Raw genomic sequence first — 26672 nt, 5'->3', positions numbered from 1 at the left:
TTGTAGGGGATTGTTGGGGAAACCAAAGGATGGCAGCCGGCTTGTGGAAGCAATATCTTGTGATAGCAAGGAAACTGGTGTTGGCTGTGCCACACAAGTGGACTGTGGCCTTTAATCTATGGCCTCAGTGCAGCAGCTAAGAGCAGTGGAGCATGACGGGTCTGAGAGGAGGATAACTCAGAGTCAGGGAAGAACACAAGGATTAGATTCCTCCACGGATGCTCAGACTTCCATCTTGCATTCTTACGGTGTTTTCTAGACTCTCTGCACGGTCAAACATCTGTTGCAGGAATTCATTATTCCTCTTAAACAAGATTTAGAGAGTCATGTCTCTTTGGTAATGTAGTTTAACTTAAATGCACTTTAGCCTGATAAAGGATAAATCGAACCGGCCACTTACAAGTCTGTAATGTATTTGAATAGTTTTCTTTAAGGGGAAATATAGAGGAGGTCAAAGTGGAGAGTAAACATCCATAGTTGTCATTCATCTGCATAAAACTGCAAAATCTGTAGACGAGGAACAAGCTTCTTGGTGTCGTTCTGTCTTCAGCTTTTAGTCCCTGTTGTATCGTCCACTAGTCATTCAGCGGGCTTTGGTTGCATGCAGGACAAGAGTCCATGTGGGGGGCAAAAGAGGTGGATTGCATCATCAGATCTCTGCATATAAGTGCAGCTAACAACCCGCTTGCACATGTTGTCTCTGGCTGTAAATCATGACACGCACACAGAAAAGGATAACCGCCGGCTGCGCCTGAAGTAGCGACAACACCGTCGCTCTCAGAGGCTTTAATGCGGTGAGATAGTAGCTGATGGATTCTGTGATTGTTGTTTCATTAAATCATCCATTGAAAGACGTATTTCCATGATATATCACACACTGTATAACAAAACCTTCTTTGTTTTGAGGCAGGATTTCTTCCTCAGTATAATCAGGGTGAATGGAAAGAATGTGTGTCAAAATACAATTAAGGATAAAGTGGCGATGACACCAGCACTGACACACACAGCGAGGTCTCCTGTAGCTTCTTGCCAGGAGCAAAAAAAGCACACGACATAAAATGTGCCGAAGGCGTGTGGAGGGGTGTGACTTATTAATGCCGATCGCTGCAGGTGGTTCCCTCTCTCCTCCACCCGTCTTTTCATCCTGCGTCTCCGCAGTGTCCGAGGTCACTGAACCACAGATTACATAACATCATGATCGCTCACTACGGCTCACTACACTATCATCTTAACTCCCTGCCTGGCAGCACGCCGGGTGGCCTACTGAAGAGCTGTGTTTATGTGCATGCATGAAACAGGAGAGAGAAAAGGGGGAGGATGGAGAGAGGATGGGATTGTGGTATCAGGGAGAGGTAGAAACGATGAGCAGGAATACGAGAGAAAAGAAGGCAGTGCTGTAGAAGAAAGATGGGACTGCTGTGCGATTACATAAGAGGACTTGATTGAGGACTGCTGTCTTTATCTGCCCCCCGTCCCTTTTACCATTTATTTGATGCAAATCAATTCCTCCTTCAACCTTTCCTCTGCAGACATTTCTCTTAGAAAGATCCCATCTTCCTAGTTTTTCTCATTTTCTTCACCTCCATGTCTTTGCCGCTTGTCTCCATGTGGCAGGTTTGAGAGCATCATTATGTTCGCTCTTCTTCTGCCAGAACACCATTCCTTACTTCAAACCCTGCAATAACAACCTTGACAATACAAAAGACCCCGACTGGGCTCGCAGTGACAGCAGTACAAAGTCGTGTTTCTTCATAGACTCGTTCATGCAAGACATATGTCTGTGTAATAAGAGTGACATCTTGTACTGTTATGGATGATTATGTGTTTATATGCAATTTAAGTCTTTCACACCTGTGTCTCTGTTTTGTGTAGTGTTCAGCATGTTAGAGATAACAGAAAAGAGGATTCTTTAAGCGTTAAAGTCTCAATCAAAGCAATGTTACGGCTGTTTCATTTTAAGGTATGTACTGGCATGGCTGTCGGATGGAAATATACCTGTGAGTCCAGCTGGTGCAGACTTACATATCTCTGCAAATGTTGGATTGATTGCCAAGACACAGTTTATGTTTAAACACCTTAGTTCTGATAGTAAGTCAGTTAAAATCGCCCTAAAATCAGCATTGGAAAAACTATCATTGATCATCCTTTTTTGTCAATATCTGCGTTCATCATGCAGTCAGAACAAGCCGATCTAATTGTTGTGAAATATCTCAACAGCTACAGGACGTATTGGTGAAATACTGGTGAGACATTCATGATTCTCAGATGATGAAGCTGAAAAACTAAATGTCTGTTAAGTCTCTATCTATCACCGAATGAGGTAACACAATGGTAATTGAGTCTATGGCCCACTGATGAAAGCCTTTGCATGTGCAGTGTTACAGACTGGGTGTCTGTGGCGACTTTTGTGGAAAAAATCACAACCAACGCCCAGTTAGTGACGCTTTTCCATCAGCCAGCAGTGGTTGGTCTGCCAGAGAGGGTAGGCGGAGCTAAGCGGCTGCTTTTCCGCTCTCTGCAAGTGTTGCGAGTAAACAGTAATCTACTATGGCTGAACAAACAAAGAAAAGATGGATGACTACAGATACAACTTCAACAAGAAGTGAAAATCCAAAGAAAAAGAAACACACTCGACGCTCAGATGAAGCAAACAGTTTAAAAAGGAAAGCGACCGTCAGCCAGGAAAATCAAGAGTTACAACCGGAGCCAACCGTGGACGTCACACATGCAGCACTGTCTGGATATCTGGGAAGTGTGCTCCCGCAATTACAGTTTATTGCCATAGGTGGCGCCAAAGAGAAACTGAGATCTTTGAGATTATATCTTCAACTGTTACATGGATTGTCATTAAATTTAGGATACACACTCATGTCCCCCAAAGCATAACTTGTAAAAACTTTAAGGATTCCTTGACCTTTAACATTGCACCATCATGACGTAAAATTTGACCAATACTTTGACATTTGTGTTTAGTGCTAATAAACAAATGTTAGCATGCTAACACGTTAATTAAGGCTGGTGAACACGGTAAACATCATACCTGCTATCCTTCAGATTTGCCATGGTGAGAATGTTAGCATACTGGTGATAGCATTTAGCTCAAAGCTGCTAGCATAGTTTACTTGATATTCTTAGGTCCTAGTGCACGGAGGACGGGATACTTTCTTTGTGTGGTGAGAGAAGAGGATGAGATTCCCACATCCCTGAGACACAAGCAGAGATAACTACAAGAGTCATGATTCAAATTTGAAATCAAGCTGCCAAAGATTTTAGTTCCTGGTCAAATAATGATGCTGGAATAAACCAGTTCCTCATACTGGTAAACATTTGTTGTGATGTTCAATTGTTGGCAACGTGATAAACAAGTTGTGTTCAACTCGCATATCAAATGGTCCAAGTTAATTAGGAACAAATGTTCTCCTGAAGACCTGAAGAGCTTCATTTAAAGTCGGTAAAAGCAGGAGCATGAGGAGATTAATCAGCCGCCCTGCAGGGAACAAGGAGGAAGCAGAGCCCTCAGCTGAAGCTGAAGTGTGATTTACATTAACTGCACTGTGCTGTGATTGATGTCTTTTGTGTCACTAAAACGATATGCATGCGTGGGCGCCATAGAACATGTATAGGAGAAGTTGATGTAGCCACCGTCACATCATCCATTGGTTTGTGGACTGCTGTTTCATCTCCGTCCATTCTTCATCTCTATTTTTTCTCTAGCGAGATCAGGGGGCTTTTTCCGAGGCCAAGTTCAGTCGGTTGATAAACACGACGTCTTCCATGTTATGTAAGCCGTATGTCTCTTCTGCTCCACTCTGGATTTTTCTGGAACAAGTTGAATTTCAGGTTTCTTGGGGAAAAGCAGGTCATTTATTATGCATGGAGAGAGAATGGTGTACTTCTGACAGAACCAGATGAGATACAGGGAGGAAAGAAAAGTGAGCACGAAAAGGGATGAAGAGCGAGCGAAAAGCAACGACCAAGTGGATCTTGCATGCAATCGCTTTCTTCTACCTCACTGTCATGGAGGAGCCCGGTGTGACCTGGGAAAGCTGCATCTTGTATCCCCACTGTGAAACACCCTAAAAGGATGGCCTAGTGAAAATCATTAATAAAGACATGGTTCATTAGCTCATGTTTCAGGAAATGGCTTTGGTTGTTGCAAAGCTTTACTCGAGGCAGAATCTAACACAATACCAGCAGTAGCAAAATAAGGGCGGAGGCTAATGACTGCGCAAAGGGCAGACTTTGTGGTGTTTTGGGCATTGATGTGGAAGAAACAGAGGATGGTTGTGCAGCAAATATATCTGCAAATTAAAGGTTTTTATTTTCTTGGGGAAAACAGGGTGAAGCTTCAGCTGAGGGTAAAATGAAAGCAACGTGCCTTACAGGAGCTGTGAGACGAGGAAGGAATCGAATTTGGGATTTTCAGCGCAATAAAAAACAAATCATCAGTAAGATTGTTCTCCTTTTTACCTGAGGAACAGAACCCAACAGTTTTTGTTCTCATGGTGATTGTCTGTATTATGTAAGAGATAATGTATTGTGAGCATTATTACATGGCTATTTACTTTTGAAATCAATAATTTGACACAAATTATTGATGAGGAATCAGAGCAGCACCTGATTGAGGTTTTCTGTCTCGTCACTGTCAGAGTCTGTTGACATTTTCTATCCCACTCCTTCTATCCCACTTTCGGCCCATCCAGTCGAGGCAGATGGCTGTTCAACATGAGTCTGGTTCTGCTCGAGGTTTCTGCCTGTTAAAAGGAAGTTTTTCCTTGCCAATGTGCCGAATGTTGCTAAGTGCTACTCATGGTGATTCATGTTGGGCCTCTCTTTAAATAACTTAACAAAGAGTCGGTCTAGACCTGCTCTTTCTGTTAAGTGTCTCGAGATAACTCTGGTTATGATTTGGCGCTATACAAATAAAATTTGATTGATTGATTGATTGATTTTCTTTTCTATTCACCGTCTTTAAACACCGCCGTATCCCGCACTGTGTTCAGTTTAATGTTTAATCGTAGCCTTCAGTTGTTACATCGTTTAACCTCTCTTACTTTCTCTCCACTGTTTTCGTCTCTTTTCTTTTTCTCTCTGTAAACAGACCGCGGTTCAATTTACCGGACTTCTATTGGCGGATTGATATGACTACAGTTAGTCCTCCAGATTGTGTGATTAGACCTGGATCCCTAGCAACGGTCTGTTCATCATAGCAACGGTCTGCTATCGAGACATAGCAGACCACGGAATGCTGCGATTAACCAATCACAATCAAGTATGTAACACTACCGTGTAATAAATCTTCAGCCTTTACACTATATATTTTTTAAATAAAGTTTTGCCAACATAAATGACTTACAACATTTCCTGACTGAAAGCAATACAAACGCGCGTACATCAGATAGTTTCAGTTTTTCATTTGAATGTCCAAACCTGCTGTGTGTGTGCAAGCAGACAGGCTGAGTAACACTGTCACTTGTGTGAAACACTCGCCCTGATTAACTGCAAAGTTTCACACACTTGTGTTTCACTTACAGAGGGAGGAATCAAAAGCGCAGCCAAAACACAATCTCATCCCCGCTCCATCATTTGTCTCGTTGCACGTTAGGCAGAGAGGTTATACAGACTTCTACGGGACATTTTGTGCTGGTTTCAGTTTAAGTTGAACCATAGTGTATTTAATAGGAAGAGCATTATTATGTGCAATATCCCTTTAATCCACCACCTGACACAGTTGTACTTTCTCTGTCGGCTTCAGAGTGAATGGAGGAAGCAGAGACATGCACAAGAACTGTATGTACAGTACTAAGACTTACGTCACAACAGCTGCTGAAGGTTTTACAGCAACCTCTAAATCACACACACACACACACACACACACACACACACACACACACACACACACACACACACACACACACACACACACACACACAAGACCAGACTCACGTGGTCTTCACCGGCGGTGAGCCAATGATGTTTTACTATGGGAGCAGTGTCCATGACCTCTACGCCAACAATAGCTGTCACTCACATGAAAAGGGTAAGCTGCTAAAGAAGAGTGTAAGTCAATGAAAGGCATCCTAAACTGACGTGTGTGTATGTGTGTGTGTGAATACAAAAAAGTGTGTCCGACTGTGTGTAAAGCTTCTAAGCACAGAATGATTTTGGACACAAGGTCACCATGTGTCATGTTACAAACTACAACACTAGAACATTGGGGTTAAGAGGATTTTCAGATGGGATAATTTATAACAGGAAAATTGGACTTGAAATAGACACATCACTGCGATTAAATAGCAATTTGGAGAAGATAAAATAACAGATCACTGGAGTCTGCTGACAAAAGCAACAGATGCCACAGAGAGAGAGAGGGGAGGACTCATGCTGCCGGCCACCTGCACACATGGCACTCACTCGCTGCCCAGCGCTGAGTCACAGAAACAAAGCAGGAACAAAAACACACAACAAATTAGACAGAAAGTGTTGGTGGAAATACAGAAAGAAGGACAAACAGTGTGAAGAATGAAAATCACCTCATGTTCCACAAAATGTGACAGCTTTCAGATTCCTATTGAGTGGTGAAAAAATCTATTTCTCACATAAAAACGTATTCAATTCATTTCTTACTCCGACTCTTTGTGCACGTTTGTGACATGCTTGCATCGCTCATTTCTCGTACTTTATTACACAGAAAAGATTTCCATGATTAAACCATAAGTTTTATTCTTGTTTCCTGTTGCTTAGGTACAGAAAAAAAGCATTCTTTATTTATAAAATGTATTTAGAAGAGCTGTAAATACGTTTGTGAGTGTCCTAAATGAAGCTGATTCAACTCAGAAGAAAAAACTGGCCCATGCTCCACTCGGTCTGAATGTGTGATCGTTTGTTTCTTAAGATTTGGAGTCATTCAGAAATATTCAGACAGAAAGTGAAGCAAATATTCTTCCAATACTCTCGAAAGTTTGACTGCCAAAAATTTGTATTTATACCAGATTTTTAAACACTACCTGCGAGTATTCAAGTCCTTGAGTCTGGGTTCATAACTTAATTTGAAAGCGCACACTAGGCCTGGGTTTAAAAAAACGCAGCACGACTCAGCGCATCCCCCCGAAACACGGCAGCGAGGGAGACATGCCCGGACTTGTTCACTGCACCTACTATGGAGACATCAGTGATCGCAGACAGACTCTTTTTATCGTGTGTGCGTCCATGAATATGTAAGTTAGTTTTGCATTGATGTTTATGTTACTCTCTGTTAGCGCCGGCTTTGGCCACGAGTGTATTTTTCGGCATTGTTGTTATACAGTCTGCCTTTCCCCATATCTCTTAGTCTTGTGTGGTTTTGTTCTTCGCGTTGTGAGATCTCGTGGCCAAATCTTGCGCAAGTTGAAGCCCAGTTCGTTTGATCAAAACCATGAGCCAGATCTGAAACTGGTAAAAAGTCCATAAGCTGTCTGATTCATAAATTGTTAATATTGTGTTCACTGCTGTGTGTTGGTCATGTTGAATAAAAAGTACATTCTTGGTAGTAACTTCTTTGGGGTCAATTCTTATTGTAAACATAAAAAATTGAGCAAATTTAGATTTTCTACCGTGCACCCGAAACGCCATTTTGAAACAAAGTTTGGAGTTGTGCGCGCTACAACTGCTGTATTCATTCAAAATGTTGCACCATAATAATGCACCAGGTTAGAGGTGCATTAACCAAATCGATATTTAATCGAATCTGGACCTTGTGAATTCGAATCTAATCAAATTGAGAAATCCTTATCGGTAGCCAGCCCTAGCGCACGCAGTTGAGTAAAGTTCACCAACTTCTCCAGGGACTGTCTGGACTAACTTCACTTCTTTTTCCAGCTAAATGAGAAAAGAGTTTTGTTTTTCCATATTAAAATAATTCATTTTCAACCACCGGGTGCCTGTCCATCTCTGGTGAGTTGCAAGACACACATAGGCTGCAGTATGGCTTACTGCAGCAGTAAGCAGCCAAAATAAGCAGATTGTCATGTGAGGTTTATGAAAAGGAAAACGTCGTGCTTTGCCTCGTCTGCTTGCAACGTTTAAAACGCTGATGGAATCCACCCGAAATTTCTCGCATGCGTTAAATATTTTTTTTAACTGTGTGAAAATGCAAATGACAGACTTTTGCATATTCACTTATTTGCATTGCACTGGACAACGCTTATTCCTGTCTTGCCTTTGACTCTGTATAACACACTTTCAGGATGGGTTACATATCCGTTGTATGTAAATGTCTAATTCCTATGTAGTGTTAAAAAACAAGACCTGCAGTAAGGCAAAGGAACACACTCCAGGTAAGTGATGGTGGGCACACATCGAAGCAAACACATACTCAGACCATCTGGTGTGTTAGATGATGCTCCTTTGCTTTCTATCTACCAAGTTAGCGGCCCACTTTCAACAGTTGCTCAGCACATGTTCTAATCTTTTAAAGACAAAAAGTGAATGTTGCTTTGATTTGATTTGATGTGAGATTAATGCTTTTAATCGTGAGCCATTCAGAAAACTCCTCCTTTGTTGTTTCTCTGCAAAGCGAATCATCTGTGTGGGTCAATTGGGTTCAAATCTACACACATGCGCACACACATGCACACACAGAAACCTTGACACGTGTGCTCACTGCGCACACACAGGAAGCCACTTCATCATCAAAGAGATTTCTAATCAGTTCCTAACTGCTGATGTTCCTGTAGCAACCAGGGACACATGTACCTGTTATTCTAGTGTGCACACTGTATCTGTGAATACACCCACATACTGACGGGAACGGACATACGTTCGTGTCTCAATACATTAAATTCCTGCTGTGCTGCATCTACTCTCAATGCTACTCTCCAATGTGAAGGAGCCCTCTGACATGCAAGAAGGTTAATGTTACCTGCAGATTGAGCTCCATGTTCATGTTTTTTAATGTGGTCTTGGTGGTGACCAGGTTTGGAGCTGATTGGGTCTATGCCAGTGGAGTGTGGCGTGATCGTCTCCTAATTAGCCTTTGAAAGCGAACCCTTTCAAAGGATCAGATGATGATTATACAGCTCATTGACTAAATCGCTCGCATCTCTTGCTTTGATTTGCAGAAGGAAACATTTTGATCGGCGGCCCACACACTCGTTCTCCAACCCCGTCAGAATAAGAGCGCCGCAGTGATTACTGTCTGCATCTGTGTGATTTTACGTTATAGAGGAGAGTAGAACTAAGAGAACTAAGTTAAGCGTGGTAATGGCTAGAAAAGTTATTTTGGAAAACATAATGATGTCACAGTGAGGTTGACCTTTGACCTTTTGGATCACTCATTTATTGCTATAAGACATTTCAAATACAGTCAGGAAATGCTAAGTAATCACATATGAATTGTCAAGTTATGGCCAATAATGTGTTTTGTGAGGTCACAAAACTTTGACCTTCGACCCATTAAATCTAAACGGCTCATCCCTGAGATCAATTTTAGGTTTGTCACAGTGACCTTTGCCATCAAATTTATCCGAATTCATTCATAATTCATCCTTCAGTTCAGCTGGACATTTGTGACAAAGTTAAAGAATTTCCCTTGAGGTGTTCCTGAGATACTAAGAGTAGAGAAAACATTCAAACAGGAAGTTTAATCGACCAATCAGCTGGCTTGACACTCCTCTTTGAGCCACAACACCTTTCTTTGGTTCACAAACACGTTTATGTCCACTTAACAGAAGCAATAATTTCGGCCTAAGACACACACTTGGAAGATTTGTTCCTCCCTATCAGTGTTGGGGGTAACGCGTTACAATCCGTTAGAGTACTCATATTACTTTAATTTGTTATTTAGTTTCTTTGTGAATAATAAATTGCCGTATTTCTCTTTTCTGTTTGTTGCTACAAAAACAGAAAAGCCCCGAAGCACTGTTTCCGTTTCTCTCCTACTTCTTGGCAGGTAGCTGCGTATCACCGGAAGATAAACGCAGTTGTGTCAGTGCGCATACGTAGCTAGCTAATTCAGCTAGCGAGGTGGCAGAGAGGACAGTGTTTACTTTGTGGAAATATTCCCATTATTTTGAATGTTTAGGCGAAAGGGACGAGAACAACATGACGGTGAAATGTGAGCTGTGTCTGGAGGAGAAGTGCTTGTCAGCTGTGAAGAGCTCGACTTCTGAAGATGCATCTGCAGCTAACACAGCTTCACAACACTGGTGGGACTAAGAGCCTGTGTTGTATTGTTGTCATGGAAACAGCTTTGCCTAACACTGTATGCCTCTGCCCAGTTCACACTGTCAGATTGTTAGCATAATAAAGAGCTGTAAAAGTTATACTGCGTCTGTCATTCCTGTTATTAGGCTGCAGAGTTACAGATTATGGGCCGTAAACAAGGCGATGCATTCAAAGGTAGACGTACAGTAGGCTACACGCCGTCCTGATAATATAACCCCCATGTGTAACAAGTCGCAAAGGGGGGTTAATTATTGGTAACGCAAAAGTGCTACTTCCCCAGGTGGTAACGCAGTAACGTAACAAGTTACTTTTAAAAGTAACGTTATCAAACAAGCTTAAATCACCTCCTTCTTGGATTGGTCAGTTTATGTTGTATTTTTAGTTCTGTAGCAGTTACCTGGGGAGAGAGAGTTATTTTGAATACAGCAAATGATTGATTCATGCCACTCCACATTTCCATATAATGAGCATACAGTCATCAATCAGAGTGCACAATGCGTCCTGATACATTGTGATCACATTATAGTGTGTCACGTCCAGCTGCTCCCCTTCTCATGCTGCATCTCTCCCAACACCTGCCCCATAACTCCACTGACACATTCACACTGTGTCAGCACAGCGGCTATTCTCAGCAGCCATTGTGTCTCCTTGTTTAGACAGGATGTTGACAGTAAGTGTGCTTTAGGGGGAACAGGAAGAGCGGGAGGAATAGAGGCGATTAAGAGTTTCCTGTTCCGATAAGATGAATGATGTTAGCTTCACATTAAACTGCTGCTCTGTGGCACACAATCATATGTAGGCATTTTTCACATCAGAGTTGTGGTCACCAAATATGACTCGCAAATGCCTCAAGTCCCAATTGGGCTAACATCCAGTTTAGCACTCCACTAACATTAATGGAGATCCAATTATTTGTGCAGCTCTTCTGTTTGTTTTTGGACCTAACTGATCAATTTCTGACAGTAAAGCGAGTCATTTGGTGGGGTTAGTGGTGCTCATTTTCCTACGATTGTGTGCGGAAAAGGTCATTTTGTGCCCTGTTGGACCAGGAAGCTGCAATTACACGGTTTAACCACTATGTAATATAAAAGCTTGGCGCTGTTCCTGGGGACTCAACTGGTTTCAGAGCTGCCAACTCCAGTAAGTCTGCTTAACAGACGAGTGATGGGGGCTCAGTGTGTGGCGTTAAATTAGTGTCAAAACTTGCGCACAGGACAGCATCCACAGCCGTAAAGCCGATCAGCGAGCGCACAGGACAGCATCCACGAGTGTAAAACTGAATGGCGAGTGCACAGGACAGCATCCACAAGCGTAAAACTGATCAGCGAGGGCACAGGACAGCATCCACAGCCGTAAAGCTGATTGGCGAGTGCACAGGACAGCATCCACAGGCGTAAAGCTGATTGGCGAGTGCACAGGACAGCATCCATGAGCGTAAAACTGATCGACAAGCGCACAGGACAGCATCCACAGGCGTAAAGCTGATCAGCGAGCACACAGGACACCATCCACAGGCGTAAAGCTGATCGGCGAGCGCACAGGACAGCATTCACGAGCATAAAGCGGATCGGCGAGCGCATAGGACAGCATCCACGAGTGTAAAACTGATCGGCGAGCGCACAGGACAGCATCCACGAGCGTAAAACTGATCAGCGAGCACACAGGACAGCATCCACAAGCGTAAAACTGATCAACAAGCGCACAGGACAGCATCCACAAGCGTAAAACTGATCAACAAGCACCCAGGACAGCATCCACGAGTGTTAAACTGATCAGCGAGCGCATATGACAGCATCCACGAGCGTAAAACTGATTGACAAGCGCACAGGACAGCATCCACGAGCGTAAAACTGATCAGCGAGCGTAAAACTGATCGGCGAGCGAACAGGACAACATCCCCAGGTGTAAAACTGATCGACGAGCGCACAGGACAGCATCCACAAGCGTAAAGCTGATTGGCAAGCGCACAGGACAGCATCCAAGAGCGGAAAACGTCACAGCGAGGGAGCATTTCTGCTCAGTGCACACAAATGCAGTCTCGTGAGCACGGGGCTGTGACGAGCAAAAGTCAGGTTCAGCTCTCCAGCTCTGAATGTAAATGCTTAGTTTACCATTTGGCATTTATTAACATGGAAAATACTAAGCTTAATTTTGAGAACCCGAGAGTCCTCAGTGTTAATAAGGGGACCCGACAAGACCCGTTGCATTTTGCATACGTCTTATCTTTCACCTTGAAGGACACCGCAGAAGTCTGCTAATTCCACTGAAAACATTATTTATTCATTTATTTTATAATATTTATCAGGCTCTATAAGCTTTAGGCCACTTTGGCTTCTCCTACATCTTTAATTTAAAAGGTAAAAAGTAGTGATGAAGTTTTAACCTCAGTGGAGCTGACATGACGAAACTTTAAGTGCTCCAACAGAGATGGAAGAATTAAACTTCACCTAGTTTAGGCTACACTTGTATACAGAAGCCCTAAGTGGACATTCATTTTATTAACGATGTTTTTCGGTGATAACGAGTAATTTCCGGTTGTTTTCTCGTGATCTCAACTTATTTATCTCATTATCTCGAGATAACAAAGCTGGTTTTCTTGTGATAACAGGATCATTTCCTAAGTTAAGCCTGTTTCTACGTTTGTTTGGTGCTTTTGCAACTCTGTGGATACGAGCTATGATCATCTGACGTAACGGTGGTGCAGCGTTGTTATCTCGAGATAACGAGATAAATACTTTGAGTATGAACAAGCTCTGATCTTGGAGATAGGAAGGTTTCTGCAGTCAGCTTAGGTAAGACAAAACTGCTTTGAATTGATATTGGAATCGGTCGTTGTCAGGCTTTGTTACCGCTGAGCACTTGAGTTTCCCTCTCTGAGCATCAGTTTTATTCTAACTTAAACCACAATAATTCACAGACAGAGAAATTAGGCTGACTTGATTATTGTGGAAGAACCTGTTTAATGGTGGTTTTACTGTAATGTGCAGTTTCAGCAGGATGTTCTTGTTAATGAGGGAAATTATAAATAAAAGTAATGTCCAAGAGAGAAAGAAAGTTAGCTGAGGTGATTTGAGTTAAACCATCCTCACTTTGCCTCGATGAAAGCTGCTGCACATTCCACTACATCCTGCAAATTAAATAATTCATCAATGTGGCAGCTTTTTCCTGGAATTACAGCAAATGCCATGTTCTTTGGTAGTGTCAGCACAATTTGTATGCAAGTCTGTGATGTGTATGTGTGTCACTGCCTTCCCCCACCACCCCCCAGGGCCTCTTTTTGAAGCTGCAATGTGTGGAGTTTCAAACGGTGCTGGGGGCAGCAGCAACACATGTCAAGCTTTGGTGTGACACAGGGTGGACGCTGCGGACTTACTGGAAGAGATTAAAGTTGTTTTACAACTATATTTATCACAGATTCGTTGACTTCAGATTTGAGAGGGGGTTGTCGTTTATTAGGCTCAAAGTCTGGTTTGACACCCGAAAGTTTCATGATGTAGAAATAATAAACGAGTGTGCCACGCTCCCTTAGTTTGTACTGTACACTCTCCCCCTCCAGTGTCTATGTCTGTCTGTGTATGTTGTGTTTTACATGCCCTTTAATTAACGTATATATTGTGTTCCAGTCAACATTAAAGGGCCATGCATTACTGTAACCCAAGCAACACATGTGATTTAGCCCAATGTCACAGTCATGGACTCTGTCTCCTTCCCCCAGGACACAATCATTTCTCACCTGTCCTTTAGTCGCCCCCGTTCCCACAACCTCCAGTCACCTGAGCAGCCGTTTCTGCACGACTGCTCTTAATTTAGTCCTCAGCTCTCAGCTATAAATAGAAAGCGGTTGACCCTAGATGTTTACCACATCATTAAAGTTGCTGCACATAAATTGCAGTCAGGCAGTTTGTGCCCGCTTGTATGTTGCAGAATGTAACCTTGTCACGCCGCCTCGGAAACTACCCTGTCACTGAGGGGGATTCAGACATGTCTTTAAAGGTGGACTCCGCCCAGCTCATTTTAAAGACACAACTTTTAAGAGGATTATTCCTCTGATTCAGGACACATGGAGACGGGTGAGCGTGTCCTACGGTTCTTCTTGGTGGCAGGTAAAAAGAAAAAAGCTCGCAACATGTGTCATGGAGGTAATGCAGCTCTGGTTAAAGAGTCAGATTTTCAACCTCAGTCCTATCATGCTATTATGAGGAGCTAATGCCATTATGGTAGGAAGAAAATGGAAAGAAATTTGGCTCTGTGCCTTTGGAGGACGCTATCTGCCTCTCCAATGGGCCCTGGAAAACGTCGGCCAGAATACGTAAAACACGTCATCTGGTGGAGGCCAGGGAGCTCGCTAAACTACACTTCCTCAATCTAGGACGCCCGCCTCCGATGTCATGTCGCATTCAAAATCGTCGGGTTTAAAATGTAGACTGCAGACCTGAAGATGTTTTAGACGATCCACCGGTATATTCTCGTCGTATTCTGTCCCGCCCTGAGCCATTGCCTGCAGAGAAACGGTAGTATTTCACTCCAGCGTCTCTCGCTGGGCCGTTCCTTTCAGAGGGAGGGGCGCAATGCACGCTGGGTGTTGTAGGAATGTAGAATGGGCGAAACCACGAGCTGTTTGTACAACTTTCTCCACAGCTATGGCGCCAATTTCAAATATAATAGCTTCTATCTATTACAGAGAACAGCAGCTTTGACTGACAGCGGCTTTGTTCCAGGGGCGAACTGCTCCTTTAAGATCCTACAGTTTAACAGATAATAAGGCAGGACAAGGAGCGCAAATCAAAAGGTGGGAAAGTAAATGGAAAAACATGAAAGAAGAATGAAAGTTCTACTGCAAACACCAGAACTACTTCCTTTATTTAGATCACAAAATCAGATCACCTGGGAATTGTATCTGGTACCTTTCCCACTATCCACCTAACAGATGAAAGGGCCCTATACACACTGCTGGTCACGACTCTGCTTCACACTCCTACACTATCCAATTACAGACCAAGTCAGAAAAAAAACTCTGTAATTGCCTTTTTGTCACATGAAAAGTCTGCAGGTTCAAATGTGAGGAGAGAGAACGAGAGGGGAAACATTGTAGACACGGATATTTAAGAGACGTCGTTCAGATCATGAATGCAAACACGGCTTTGCAGACGTCATAAAAATGTTTCAGCTCTCACTGCTGCATTACATCTCTGTGGGGACGTAGCACTGCTTCACTAATCCAGTGCAGCAAAATCTTAAACCTCCTCCTTCTTCTCAGAGGATCAATAAATACAAACAGTGATGTAGTGCATTAAGATTTTTAGTTAGAAGCCTGAAGGAACACGTTTAGCGTTAATTCCCGACTCCAATTTAATGAATTGATGAATAAAATGCAAATGCTGCAGTCCAGGATAATGCATTACAGAGAAGGAAACAACAGAAACTCTCATAAAGCTTCTCAGCTGGAGAAGCACAGAAAATTAGCTTTAAGAAAATGACCTTAATCTGAGAAAACATTTGTAAGCACGACTGGAAAAAAATACTCCACCAGGGTTTCAATAATGTGCACAGCAGGAGCCGTCCTGTGAGCCAGCAGGCCGGCAGCTGCATACGCATACAAGTCGGGCCAATGGAAACAATACACATCATGGTATGCAGACAAATGATCAAACACAGGAAGAAAACTGATTCTACTGAACTGAACGCAGCACATGCAGCCAAATACAACTGACTGTTATTGGAAGATACAATGTTCCCTCCAGGATTTCACGAGCATTTCCTGCGATTGTTGCGGCAAAAAAATGCCTGATTTTGCAGCCGCTTTTTTAAAAAGAAGCAATGCAAGTTGCTGTGTTTTTTTTGTCAGTTTGTGTTCTGTTAGCCCGTGAAACATCCACTGCGAGCGAGTGGGACAAACACTCCAATAAAGCCAGCTACTGGCTGAGCGAGCTGTTTGTCTTCTGACATCATTTCCGGTCGATTTTCATGTCAAATAAAAAGTGTAAAAACTGAGGGCGAAAATCTTTATTATTTATTACATTTACGCTGTTCTCTTTATTTCGGCTGCTGCAGCAGTATTAAACAGTTTATAAGAGACAGGGAGAATACTATCTAACTGTTCAATGACCATTTGTTACTGATGTTGGATGTCAAAGAGGTAAGTTTGGTGATGTAAACGACTTCACACGTGTGAGGAATAGGTTGAATTTGCGTGAATTTGCAAGAATGCAACCTGCAACTTCCTGGAGGGACGGATTAATGTTTAAATCTACACAAATCTACAAAGTTGAAAAGAGTCACTCCACATCAGAACTTGTTGGGCAAGTGACATAAGGTTCATTTAGAAAGCGTACAACAGTTGTTACGATGCGTCTGCCCTGATGAGTTTGGAGATTTGACATTTTTTTCTGGCAGCATTGAAGGAAGTTAATGATGATCCAAGGAAATCTAAGTAGTTTAATCACTAGTGGCCGTAGAAGTCAGCTCTATTTCAATGACTGAGAGGGATGATTTAAACCACTCTCTTCAGCAAGTGATGATAGAAAACAGACCTTTGACTTTTACCGTAACAGAGCAGAGATGGTTCTCTCGCTCCCTCAACCAGTGCTCCACAGCTTTTTACTCAGGAGCAGATCAATTAAGCAGTGAGAGTACTTCAGCCGCCGCTCAGGTGCAGAAAAAGACGCTCTTTGTTCTTGAACCGGTGATGGTTAATTAATAGCAGAGGACACTGTATGGCAATAGATAAGGCAGTGAAAGCTCTGCTCGGTGCAGCCTGAAAGTGAACGTCAGAGTGAATACTCCACAGCTGCGTGTGAGACTTTAGCTCGTAGGTGCTGAAGATATTGTTGGACGATTAGGAAGTTGGAGAAACTAGTTTGCAGTGCTCTGGAAATAGATGCATCCATCCATCCATTATCTATACTGCTTATGCTGGAGCCTATCCCAGCTGTCATTGGGCGAAAGGCGGGGTAAACCCTGGACTGGTCGCCAGTCAATCACAGGGCTGACACACAGAGACAGACAACCTTTCGCACTCACACCCACACCTAAGGGCAATTTAGAGTCACCAATGAAGCTAACGAGCATGTCTTTGGACTGTGGGAGGAAGCCAGCGACCCCGGAGAGAACCCACAGGGAGAACATGCAAACTCCACACGGAAAGGCCAACTTTGCCCAAACCGGGGTTTGAACCAGTGACCTTCTAGCTGCGAGGTAACCACTGCACCGCCGTGCAGCCCAGAAATAGATGCTTTGAATAAAATAATGAGACAGACACAGTGTTTACATCTTAAAAAAAGGGCTTACTGAAATTTGTTAAACAGACTTTAAGGACATTTATTTTGTTTGGAGAGAGATATTTCAGTTGGTATCTTTGTGTCAGTGAAGTGATGATATTGATATGTTATCCTGCCTACAGACTAAATTTGCAGCTAGAGCTAGCAGCTGTTAGCTTAGCTTCAAAACTGAAACCAGGGGAGACAAAAATAAATCTACCTACCACACCTCCAAAGTTCAACAAATAACATGCTACATCTCCTTTGTTTAGTCTTTACGAAAGAAAGTTGTTGATGTAACAATAAGTTAATTCAACATATTCCCACGGCAGCCATTTTCCTCTGACATCATGCTGAGCATGGGAGGCTAAAAGGCTGTTGTAATGTCGTACAGCAGCTTTCTGTCGTATAAATGCTGTTACGAGACAAATTGTTATTAGAATTGTGCTGCTTCACGATCTTTCAGCAACTAAAAAGACAATGGAAAGTAAAAACGAGGAGGGACATCGGCCATATTTCAAGGTCAAACGACATATTTGAAAACCAATTAGCCACTGTTAGAAAAAACAGCTAACATTAGCATCTTTCACTTAGCATCTGCGCTACCTTTCTAGGCACTATAACTGTTTGACAGTGTTACACACTTGATAGGAAAGGTATGAATTCCTATGTACCAGTAATGTTAGCTAGCTTATGGTTATTTTAGCTAACGGTAATGTTAGCTAGTTTAAGGTAATGTTAAATAGCAGGTAGTTATCTAGAGTGAAGACAGAGGAGCATGGCCGATGAAGTGAGCAACAGAGCGGTGCTGGTCGAAAGATTCTGTATTCATTTGACAAATCCAGGCTAGCCATTTCCTGTCCTTATGCTAAGCTAAGTGCAAGCACATGATGAATGTTGCCCAGTGTAATCTGTGTATTAAAATGCTAGTCATGGTTTGGGGATGTCACGTCTAAAAGTAGCTCAATATCTGTTTACCTAAACAGTTACTTAACACAATCAATCACCCTCTCAGCACACATGCATTCTCTCTCTCTCTCTCTCTCTCTCTTTCCATCCCTGGCTCATCCTTTGACGTCTGGCAGATCATGTGAGTAAGCATGCTTCTTTCCATCTGGTGTGTGTGAGCAAGGTCACTGCCTGGCTGAGCTGCAAGATTCTCAGGGCGAAGGAATGAAAGAAACGGATTTGCAGTAATCAGAGCACAAAGTCTCCTCTCAGGGGGCGTAAACATGATCTTTTGTCTGGGCCTTGATGTGCTGCTGGGCATCCTGGTCTGTAAGTACACAAACAAACATATGAAAACCCACAGAGACTGACCTTACACTGTCTGTCCGCTTAACAGAAGCGGGTTACTGTCTGTCACGCTGCTCATGGAAGGTGTCTTGTATTATGAGCGCAGGCACTGCTTCATGCTGCTATACAGAGATCATTGCAAGAGAAAGCCCCTGAAGTACATATCTAATATGATTTTTAGGATATACATCATTTATATTTCGCTCGTTGGTTCCAATCTTGACAACCAGCGCAACTTGTGTGGATATGACATTAGCTGTGTCTAAATTCAGGGGCTGCATCCTTCGAAGGACGCGGTCTATGGAGGATGCGTCATTCGTAGCCTGTGTGGACACTAAGGCCGAACTGAAACGAGGCGGTCTGGTCTGCGGAGAATTTTCCTGTTTGCATCAGCAGCTGTTCCCGCCCTTACCCTTGTGTCACCAAACACCACTCCTGGCGCCTAGCAACAGGAAGCTAGCGGGCTAACTAGCTAGCATAACATTTGTCACATAACTTAACCTATTATTTTAAAGATAGTTTGTTTCAAGCCCCCTTCCGTTATTTCAATATCTGTAGTTCTAGTTATTTGACTGAGTTGAAATTAAAAACTTCTACATTTAAGAGTGTTCCTCGGCCGCTTGCGAGTCCGCCATCTTGTTTGAATTGGCGTGCAAAGAATCTCGAGATATGTTGGGCCACGAAGAATGCACTCGATGGATTCTTTGTGGCCCAGGAAAAGGAGGATGCATTTGTCGGCCGCATCTGAAGGAGCCTTGGAAATGGGACAGCCTTCGACGCGTTTCTGTGGCTGCCTTTAAAGTGTTAATCTCGAAGATCTCAGTTTTGTTCTCTTTGGTGGCACCTATGGTGATAAACAGTAATTCCAGGATCGCACTTCCCAGATATCCAGACAGTGTCACATGTGTGACGTCCACGGTTGGCTCCGGTTGTAACTCTTGATTTTCCTGGCTGACGGTCGCTTTCCTTTTCAGACTGTTTGCTTCATCTGAGCGTCGAGTTTGTTTCTTTTTCTTTGGATTTTCACTTCTTGTTGAAGTTGTATCTGTAGTCATCCATCTTTTCTTTGTTTGTTCAGCCATAGTAGATTACTGTTTACTCACAACACTTGCAGAGAGCGGAAAAGCAGCCGCTTACCTCCGCCTACCCTCTCTGGCAGCCCAACCACTGCTGGCTGATTGAAAACGTGTCACTAACTGGGCGCCGCTTGTGATTTTTTTCCGTGAAAGTCGCCACAGACACCCAGTCTGTAATACTGCAAATGCAAAGGCTTTCATCAGTGGGCTCAATCACCATTGTGTTACCTCATTCAGCGATAGATAGAGACTTAACAGACATTTATTTAAATGAAAATCTTCGAGATTATCACTTTAAGTACGTCCTTCGAAAGATGCAACCCCTGAATTGGGACACAGTTTATGAATGTTTCGTTGGATGTTTTTGTTTCCTTCCTGTGGCTGGAAGATGACATGATCACAAAGCATGTCAGTCACTGGGGTTTGTATATGATGTGTGTTCACATTATGACAGATAAATCCTCTTGCTTCTCTCCCCAATGTAGAGAGACTGAAATGTTTTCTCGGCACTCGGCTCAAGTGGTGGGAATCGCAGGGTAACTCACGATACGATACGCGATAACGATATCACGATACAGCGATTCTGCGATAATTGATATATTGCAGGACAATCATATAATGATTGCAATATCTGATTACCTTTTCCAGCCACGTTATACCTTAATGATGTCATAAGCGTCACCAGGAGGAGTCCTGAAGTAGTGACGCAGTACGTTAAAATCGCAGGGAAATCTGTTTAGAGCGCCAAATATTTGTACATTAAAATATCAGTATCTGGCACATGCCTGATAACTGAGGTTTGCCGTATTGATACCCCGAGTACTTACTGTGAAACAGAGAGAAACACTTAATGAATAAACTTCCTTTTAGCTGTGATAGCTAATGTACTCTATCTCTGATAATGTAGAGTGCATTACTAGAAAGCCTAACACACACACACACACACACACACACACACACCAATTACAGGAGAAAAAATAAACATCAATGCCATTATCTAAGTTTTAAGCAACTCTAAACTGAAATCTAACTATATGATGTCACATATCAAACGATAAACTTTCAGTGAGACTGGAATATAAATGCACACACACATCCACAACTCTGCATTAAATTAAAGATAACTGCAGACATGTTTTTGTGACGAGCATTTTTGCTCTTGTTATAAAACAGGCAAAGCACAAGGAGCTCATAATGACAGGGTCTCAGATTCTCTACGCACTGCAGGAGCTTAATGACCGTTTGAGGCAGAGAGTGTCCTGAAGAGCCTGTTGAAGATTGTTGGGGATACAACTCTTGTAGTCGTGTCTTTGTGCCTACAAGCTGTCCACTTCACTGATACACTCATACTTATCTGGAGAGGAGCCCGCTGCCCTTCTGATGAGCTCCATTCAAGGAGATTTGGATTCGTGACTCTTCTGATGTGTTGTATAAGCCAAACTTACGATACAACCAGGACACCTGAGCACGGATGAATCATAATTCGTCACGAATTCAGGGAAAGGTACCGTACACTGCACCCAATTTCACATATGCAATTTGCACCAGTTAGTTTCAGTGGTTACAACAGCCTTGAATTATGAACAATAAATGGTTTTCCTTTTATTTCAATTTGTTTGCACTGGAAAACCAAAAGGGGACACATTTATTTCTTTTTCAATGAGTGCAGCAAGGATGACCGTTTTTGTGGGCCAACCAGGAAGCTAGCATTGAATTGCTTCCTTTGACGATAGGACATATTTTAGCAATGCAATCAATTTTCTATTATTCTGATGTGTTTTTGAATCACGTTGGTGAAGTTAATTTTATCATTTTTCAGAGCCTCTCCTTCCTCCCGAAACGAACAAGCCGTTTTGCCATTCAAAGGTCAGACCTTAGCCACGATTAGCTGACAGTATTTGGAGTGACTGCGTAGTCCCTCCTCCACGTGTGCGAACCCACGTTGGGGAGCGGCCGCACTGCGCTGTCACTCCAAAGTTGGAGAAAACACGGCTGCTCTAGGATCGGTTATTCTGCCTTATATGTACGAGCCAGAATCGCCAGGAGGTGTCGGGATGGTGAGTTGAAATCTTGACGACTTGACAAGCGAGTGCAAGAAGGCAGCCTGAGGTGAATGACGGTGAATGACGCCTCATCATGGCTCTAGCAGCTGCTCTTTTAAGACACATAAAAGCTTCAGAATTGATGCTAGTTATGGAACTATCACACCATATTTGACGTTACTGTTGACAAGTGTAGCATGTTATGTAACTTCAGCTTTAACTTTACTTCACACGGGAATCGAACCCTGGTCTCCTGGATGATCGGCCAGGGTGAGTTTAAACCATCCATCTCACCGGGCCCTCCTACCCGAGTGGACTTTGGCAATATTCATACTGAGTCACACGACTTCAACAGCACGACAAAACGATAGACTAAGGAGAGGTGTCGTGTTATTGCTTAGAGGTAAGTGGGAAATCAACTGGGCTTCTTTTCAGAGTCCACAAATGATGCTAATGAGGTACCTACTGGGTCCTATTTTATGTGTAGGGCCACTGACCGTGCTGGGAGCTGGACTTGGGAGTGAGCACACACCCACATGCAGATAACTAAAGTGATGATGAATGTATGGTTTGTGTGTATTTGTGCAAGGGGTGTGTACTAACATGCTGCAGAAATTACTAGACTACAAATATTCATCAATAAATGAGGCAATGCCTCTTCATCATCATTACAACAACAGATGTGATAGCCTTTAATCGGCCTGACTGAGAAAAACAGTGTCTTCCATCACCACCAGAGCGGAGCGAAGCAGAAGAGCCAATCAGCCTGAGGACGAGCTGTGATAAAGCAGCGTCCTGGTAATTATAAACATGAAACTCACAGGAAGGAAGAGGAGGCAGAAAAAAAGGTCCAAAGCGAAACGAGCGAGGGAGATAAGGATCAGTGGATTTCAGGGGAGGCTGCTAGAGAGGGCTCTCGGATTAAAAGTACAGATGAAGAACACAATGTGCTTTGCTTGACTGCAGAGAAGGATTGTTTCTGCACAGGCTGAATGAGATTGGTAGTGATTTTGTGAAGCACTTTGGTAGCACAGAGCACCGACTCCCTGTAAGTGGCAGCTCATAAACTGGGTTAAATGGAGCGTGAAGCCTGTATGACAGTTAAACTCAATAAAACAGTTCAGCTGGAACATCTGCCGTTCAGGTTCAGGTAACACCGGAATGAATCATCTGGAGAGTGTCTGCTTTACATTAGGGGTTTAATAACAACTGTATGAAGGGAGTACATACAGTAACACACTCTAATTAAAAGGTGACAGTGCAGCTGAAGGAGAGCCAGGAGCTCCAAGCTAAATCAAACAGTCACAACTAAACCGAGCGCTGAACGTTCAGGAAACATTGCATCTTATTTGCATCCTAAAACGTCACAACACAGCAGCATCACGGGGTCGCGGAGCTGTTTCTGTGTCAGTGTGACCTGAGGGGAACTTCAGCCAGCAGACGCTTCTCTGCCTCATCCTCTCGCACGCTACCCATCCCATGACAGAAACGCTGTGTGTGAATGTGACTCTGCAAATGAAATGTGGACAAATGTGTGCATTAAATCTGCATTTATAGCTCTGAGACGGAGTGTGTGCAGTGGTCGCAAAAGCATTCAAACAAAACTAAGGAGTTCAAAGATAACAGCTCAGAGTCTTCGTGATATGTGACAATGGAATACATGAACAAGCAGAGGTTTGTTTGCAAGAGAGGAAGAAGGCGAGGTAGTAAGCAATTTGCACATTCCTCTCAAACAGGAAGCATGCAATAACGATCAAAACACTCAATGTAAATTAGATGCACAACTTGTCCTTCTCGACCTATGGTAATCACACTGTTCCCTCTGCTGCTGCTGCTGTACACAATCTCTCTAAATGTAAATTGCACGTCTTCTGTAACAGCTCGTGGCTGAAGAGAGACAACAGCAGCGCCACCCCGCGGTGGCTGCCGGACCGTGCCTCTGTTGTGGAGCTCACTGTGTCCTTTGTTGCAGAATGAAACGCGCATCGCTGCTAACTTCTCAATGATCGGTCTCAGAGTCAAAACAACAGCATCTTAGAGAAGACGTGCTCACGTGCAACAATATGGCTGTGAGCGACTACTCGTACTATGATGGGAGAGTAGACAATCAGCAGACAGCAGGATGCAAAACATTAGGATTAAACAGAAAACTTCACCTACCTCCTCCACTGTGAGAGGCATGCAGATGCGGTACTCCTTCATCAACATAGTCCTTGCACGATGGTGAACACAAAGAAAGATGCAGGCTGGCACACTTCAGTCTTGGGGGCGATCGTCCTAACAGCAAGTCAAATTAGCCAAATTAAATGAAGCCAGTGAGATGCAAAATGTCACAAAATCCTTGCACAGTTCTGCATCAGCAGCTGCTCCTGCAGCGATTCAGATATGCGTCTACGTGAGTCTCTGCACACACGAGGTCCGAAGTACAAGGGGGGTCTTCCAGGCTACAAAAGCCCTGCAGTGAACCAAACTACTTCAACAGCATTCATGTATTATCATTATGGGGTCAGCAGTGTAGAAAGTGCGCGGAAATCACAACAAACTCCAAAACAAGTCGCTCCAACAACAACAACCGCAGCTTGTAGGAGCCGCTCGCGTCCCGGACAAAGATCGAGTCTTTCCGTCTTTCTCCGTGTCTTCGTTGAACAGTGTGCACTTAATGCAGTTCTCCAAAATCTATCAGCGTGTCTCCTGCTCCTCCGAGTATTCCTGACAGCGATGCCAGGGACGCGCAGCCGTGTGGAGTGAAGTGCGTCAAGTGAGAGAGAGAGAGAGAGTGAGAGAGAGAGAGGGAGCGTAGTACAGGAAATACGAGCATTTAACCCTCAACGTAAATCGTCAGTATAAAACGATCCAATCACTGGCCTCCCTTATAGAATTTGTAGGTACGAGTGTTTTATAGCGCATTAGTCGGGATGATCCTACGCAGCTATCGATATGTTCGATTAAATGTCAAAAGTCAGATGTCAGATTTCTACACACTCACATTAATCTGATGAAAGGCAACAACAATGTGCAGCATTGCATAACTAAATGTTTCATAATACATCTGACTGATTTAGGATTATTTCCCGTCTTTCTTATGAAACAGAAACCATGTATTTGGCTTCGGAGAACCACAGACGGTTCGTTTATCAAAAATAGAAAACACATTACATAAACGGTCTTTAATACCAGATATCTATATTTATCTATATCTATAAATACACTTCCCCCATGATGCTCTCCTCTAAGCCCCATGGTTCAGACCAGAGTCTGCTAACAGTCTGGTGCTGATCCTGATGATTTAGTGTTAGAGCTGACCTTGGTTTTGAACCGGAGCTGGCCATGGTTCTGAAATTTAGCCAGGATTGAAAGTTTGGTGCTGCAGTAAAAGTTTTCCACATCCAGCTAGTAATATGAGCAAACTACAGACACTAGAGCTGCAGTTTTGTTTCAGTGTATGTCAGCTTTATAAAGAGAAACAACTGGCTTTGTTGGTGTATGCAGGTTATAAAATCTCACACTGACTGCTGAGTTGTAAGTCAGGACAGTAATAAAAGGCATTCTTCTTTCTATTAAGCAAACAAGTCCTGTTTGAAGTTAACACCGCGTTATAAACATCGATCCCCCACAGGCCTATTAAAGACAGCAGCAAAGCCTTGAAAGTCAACTGTAGTTATAAATGTTAACACCTCACTAATAAAGGTTTATCACAATAATCAATGTCTGAAGTTGAACAGTTTTGTGTTCATAAATACATTCTTAGAGAATCCAGATGTTTTGCAGCTCTTTTCTAAAAGGTCAGAGGTCAATCTCTCCAGTAGAATAAACCTTTTGATTTCCTAAATACCTAAAAAAGACACAGCAAGTGTCCTGGTGGAGGATAAAAACCTGCCACAATCTGGAAACCTCAAAGGCATTTATATTAATAAATATAACTGATGTGAAAAGCATTTATTAACAATTTAGACACACTGAATTAACTTTTAGCTGCAATTCACAAACCTTTTATGAATGGAACCATATTATATTGCATATTGGAAGGAGCGGGCATTGATAATAAAATGCCTTTATATATTCTAACACTTGCTTGCTCTAAAGTTTTATACTTATCTAGCTAACAGGCAGTCAATGCTACGTTTAGTTATGCTAGCTAGCTAAATAGCTAGCATGCCAAGACTTTTTTGAATCTGCTAAGCTAAATGTTGGGTCAAGTACTAGGACATGTAAGTTTTTAATTCCGTTTTAACCTTCCAGTTTTTCTTCCTTTAGGTTGTTTACCAGTCTTTTCTGTTTTGTAATTGTTGTCGGTAGTTGCAGAAAACTTCTGAGCAAAACGTTAACATAACTAGCTATCGTCACACATGCTTCCAAACTCAGATCTTATAAATGAATCAGAACTATTAGTTTATATTTGTGAGAAAAAAGGACCAATTCAGAATAATTAATGGCAACTCACCAGTATCTGTCTTTGTTTGGTCTCAGAGGAGGGTCAGAGGTCAGTCTCAGTAAGGACCTGCAGCTGTCGACCTTAATCAAAAAAGCTGTAACCCAGGTTTAATGGTAATATTAATACATTCATTCATCAAATATTGTTAGTCTGCTCAGGGAATTAAAACATGTTTGTTATTGTTTGTCAGACTCGGGGGCATTTTAAAAACGACTTCAACATGATCAGTGTGGCAGAATATAATAACATGCAGTACTCCTTTCTGACGACAGGTGTCAGCAGAGAGCTTTGTTTCAGAGTTGAAGTGAAGACGAGCACATCACGTCATATCATAAATTATTCTTACGGTTTGTTTAAAGGAGATCGC

At 42.8% G+C, this 26672-nt stretch overlaps 1 protein-coding gene across 1 annotated transcript in view; it reads right to left on the bottom strand.

Annotated features, from left to right (window-relative positions):
- Positions 1–24619, bottom strand: part of LOC138602950 (cytoplasmic phosphatidylinositol transfer protein 1-like) — a 57329-nt gene extending 32710 nt beyond the window's left edge. Inside the window, exon 1 of the mRNA XM_069674589.1 lies at positions 24034–24619. Coding sequence (XP_069530690.1) covers positions 24034–24081 — 48 coding nt within the window. The 5' untranslated portion in view covers positions 24082–24619. The remainder of the gene's footprint in view (positions 1–24033) is intronic.
- Between the last annotated feature and the right edge of the window lie 2053 nt (positions 24620–26672).

This window comes from Semicossyphus pulcher, unplaced genomic scaffold (assembly GCF_022749685.1).
Source record: "Semicossyphus pulcher isolate SPU_LCO1_2020_fin unplaced genomic scaffold, fSemPul1.0.p SCAF_23, whole genome shotgun sequence".
In the NCBI taxonomy this organism is placed as follows: domain Eukaryota; kingdom Metazoa; phylum Chordata; class Actinopteri; order Labriformes; family Labridae; genus Semicossyphus; species Semicossyphus pulcher.
The sequence above is the reverse complement of the archived record's forward strand: the minus strand, read 5'-3'. Positions and strand labels throughout refer to the sequence as shown.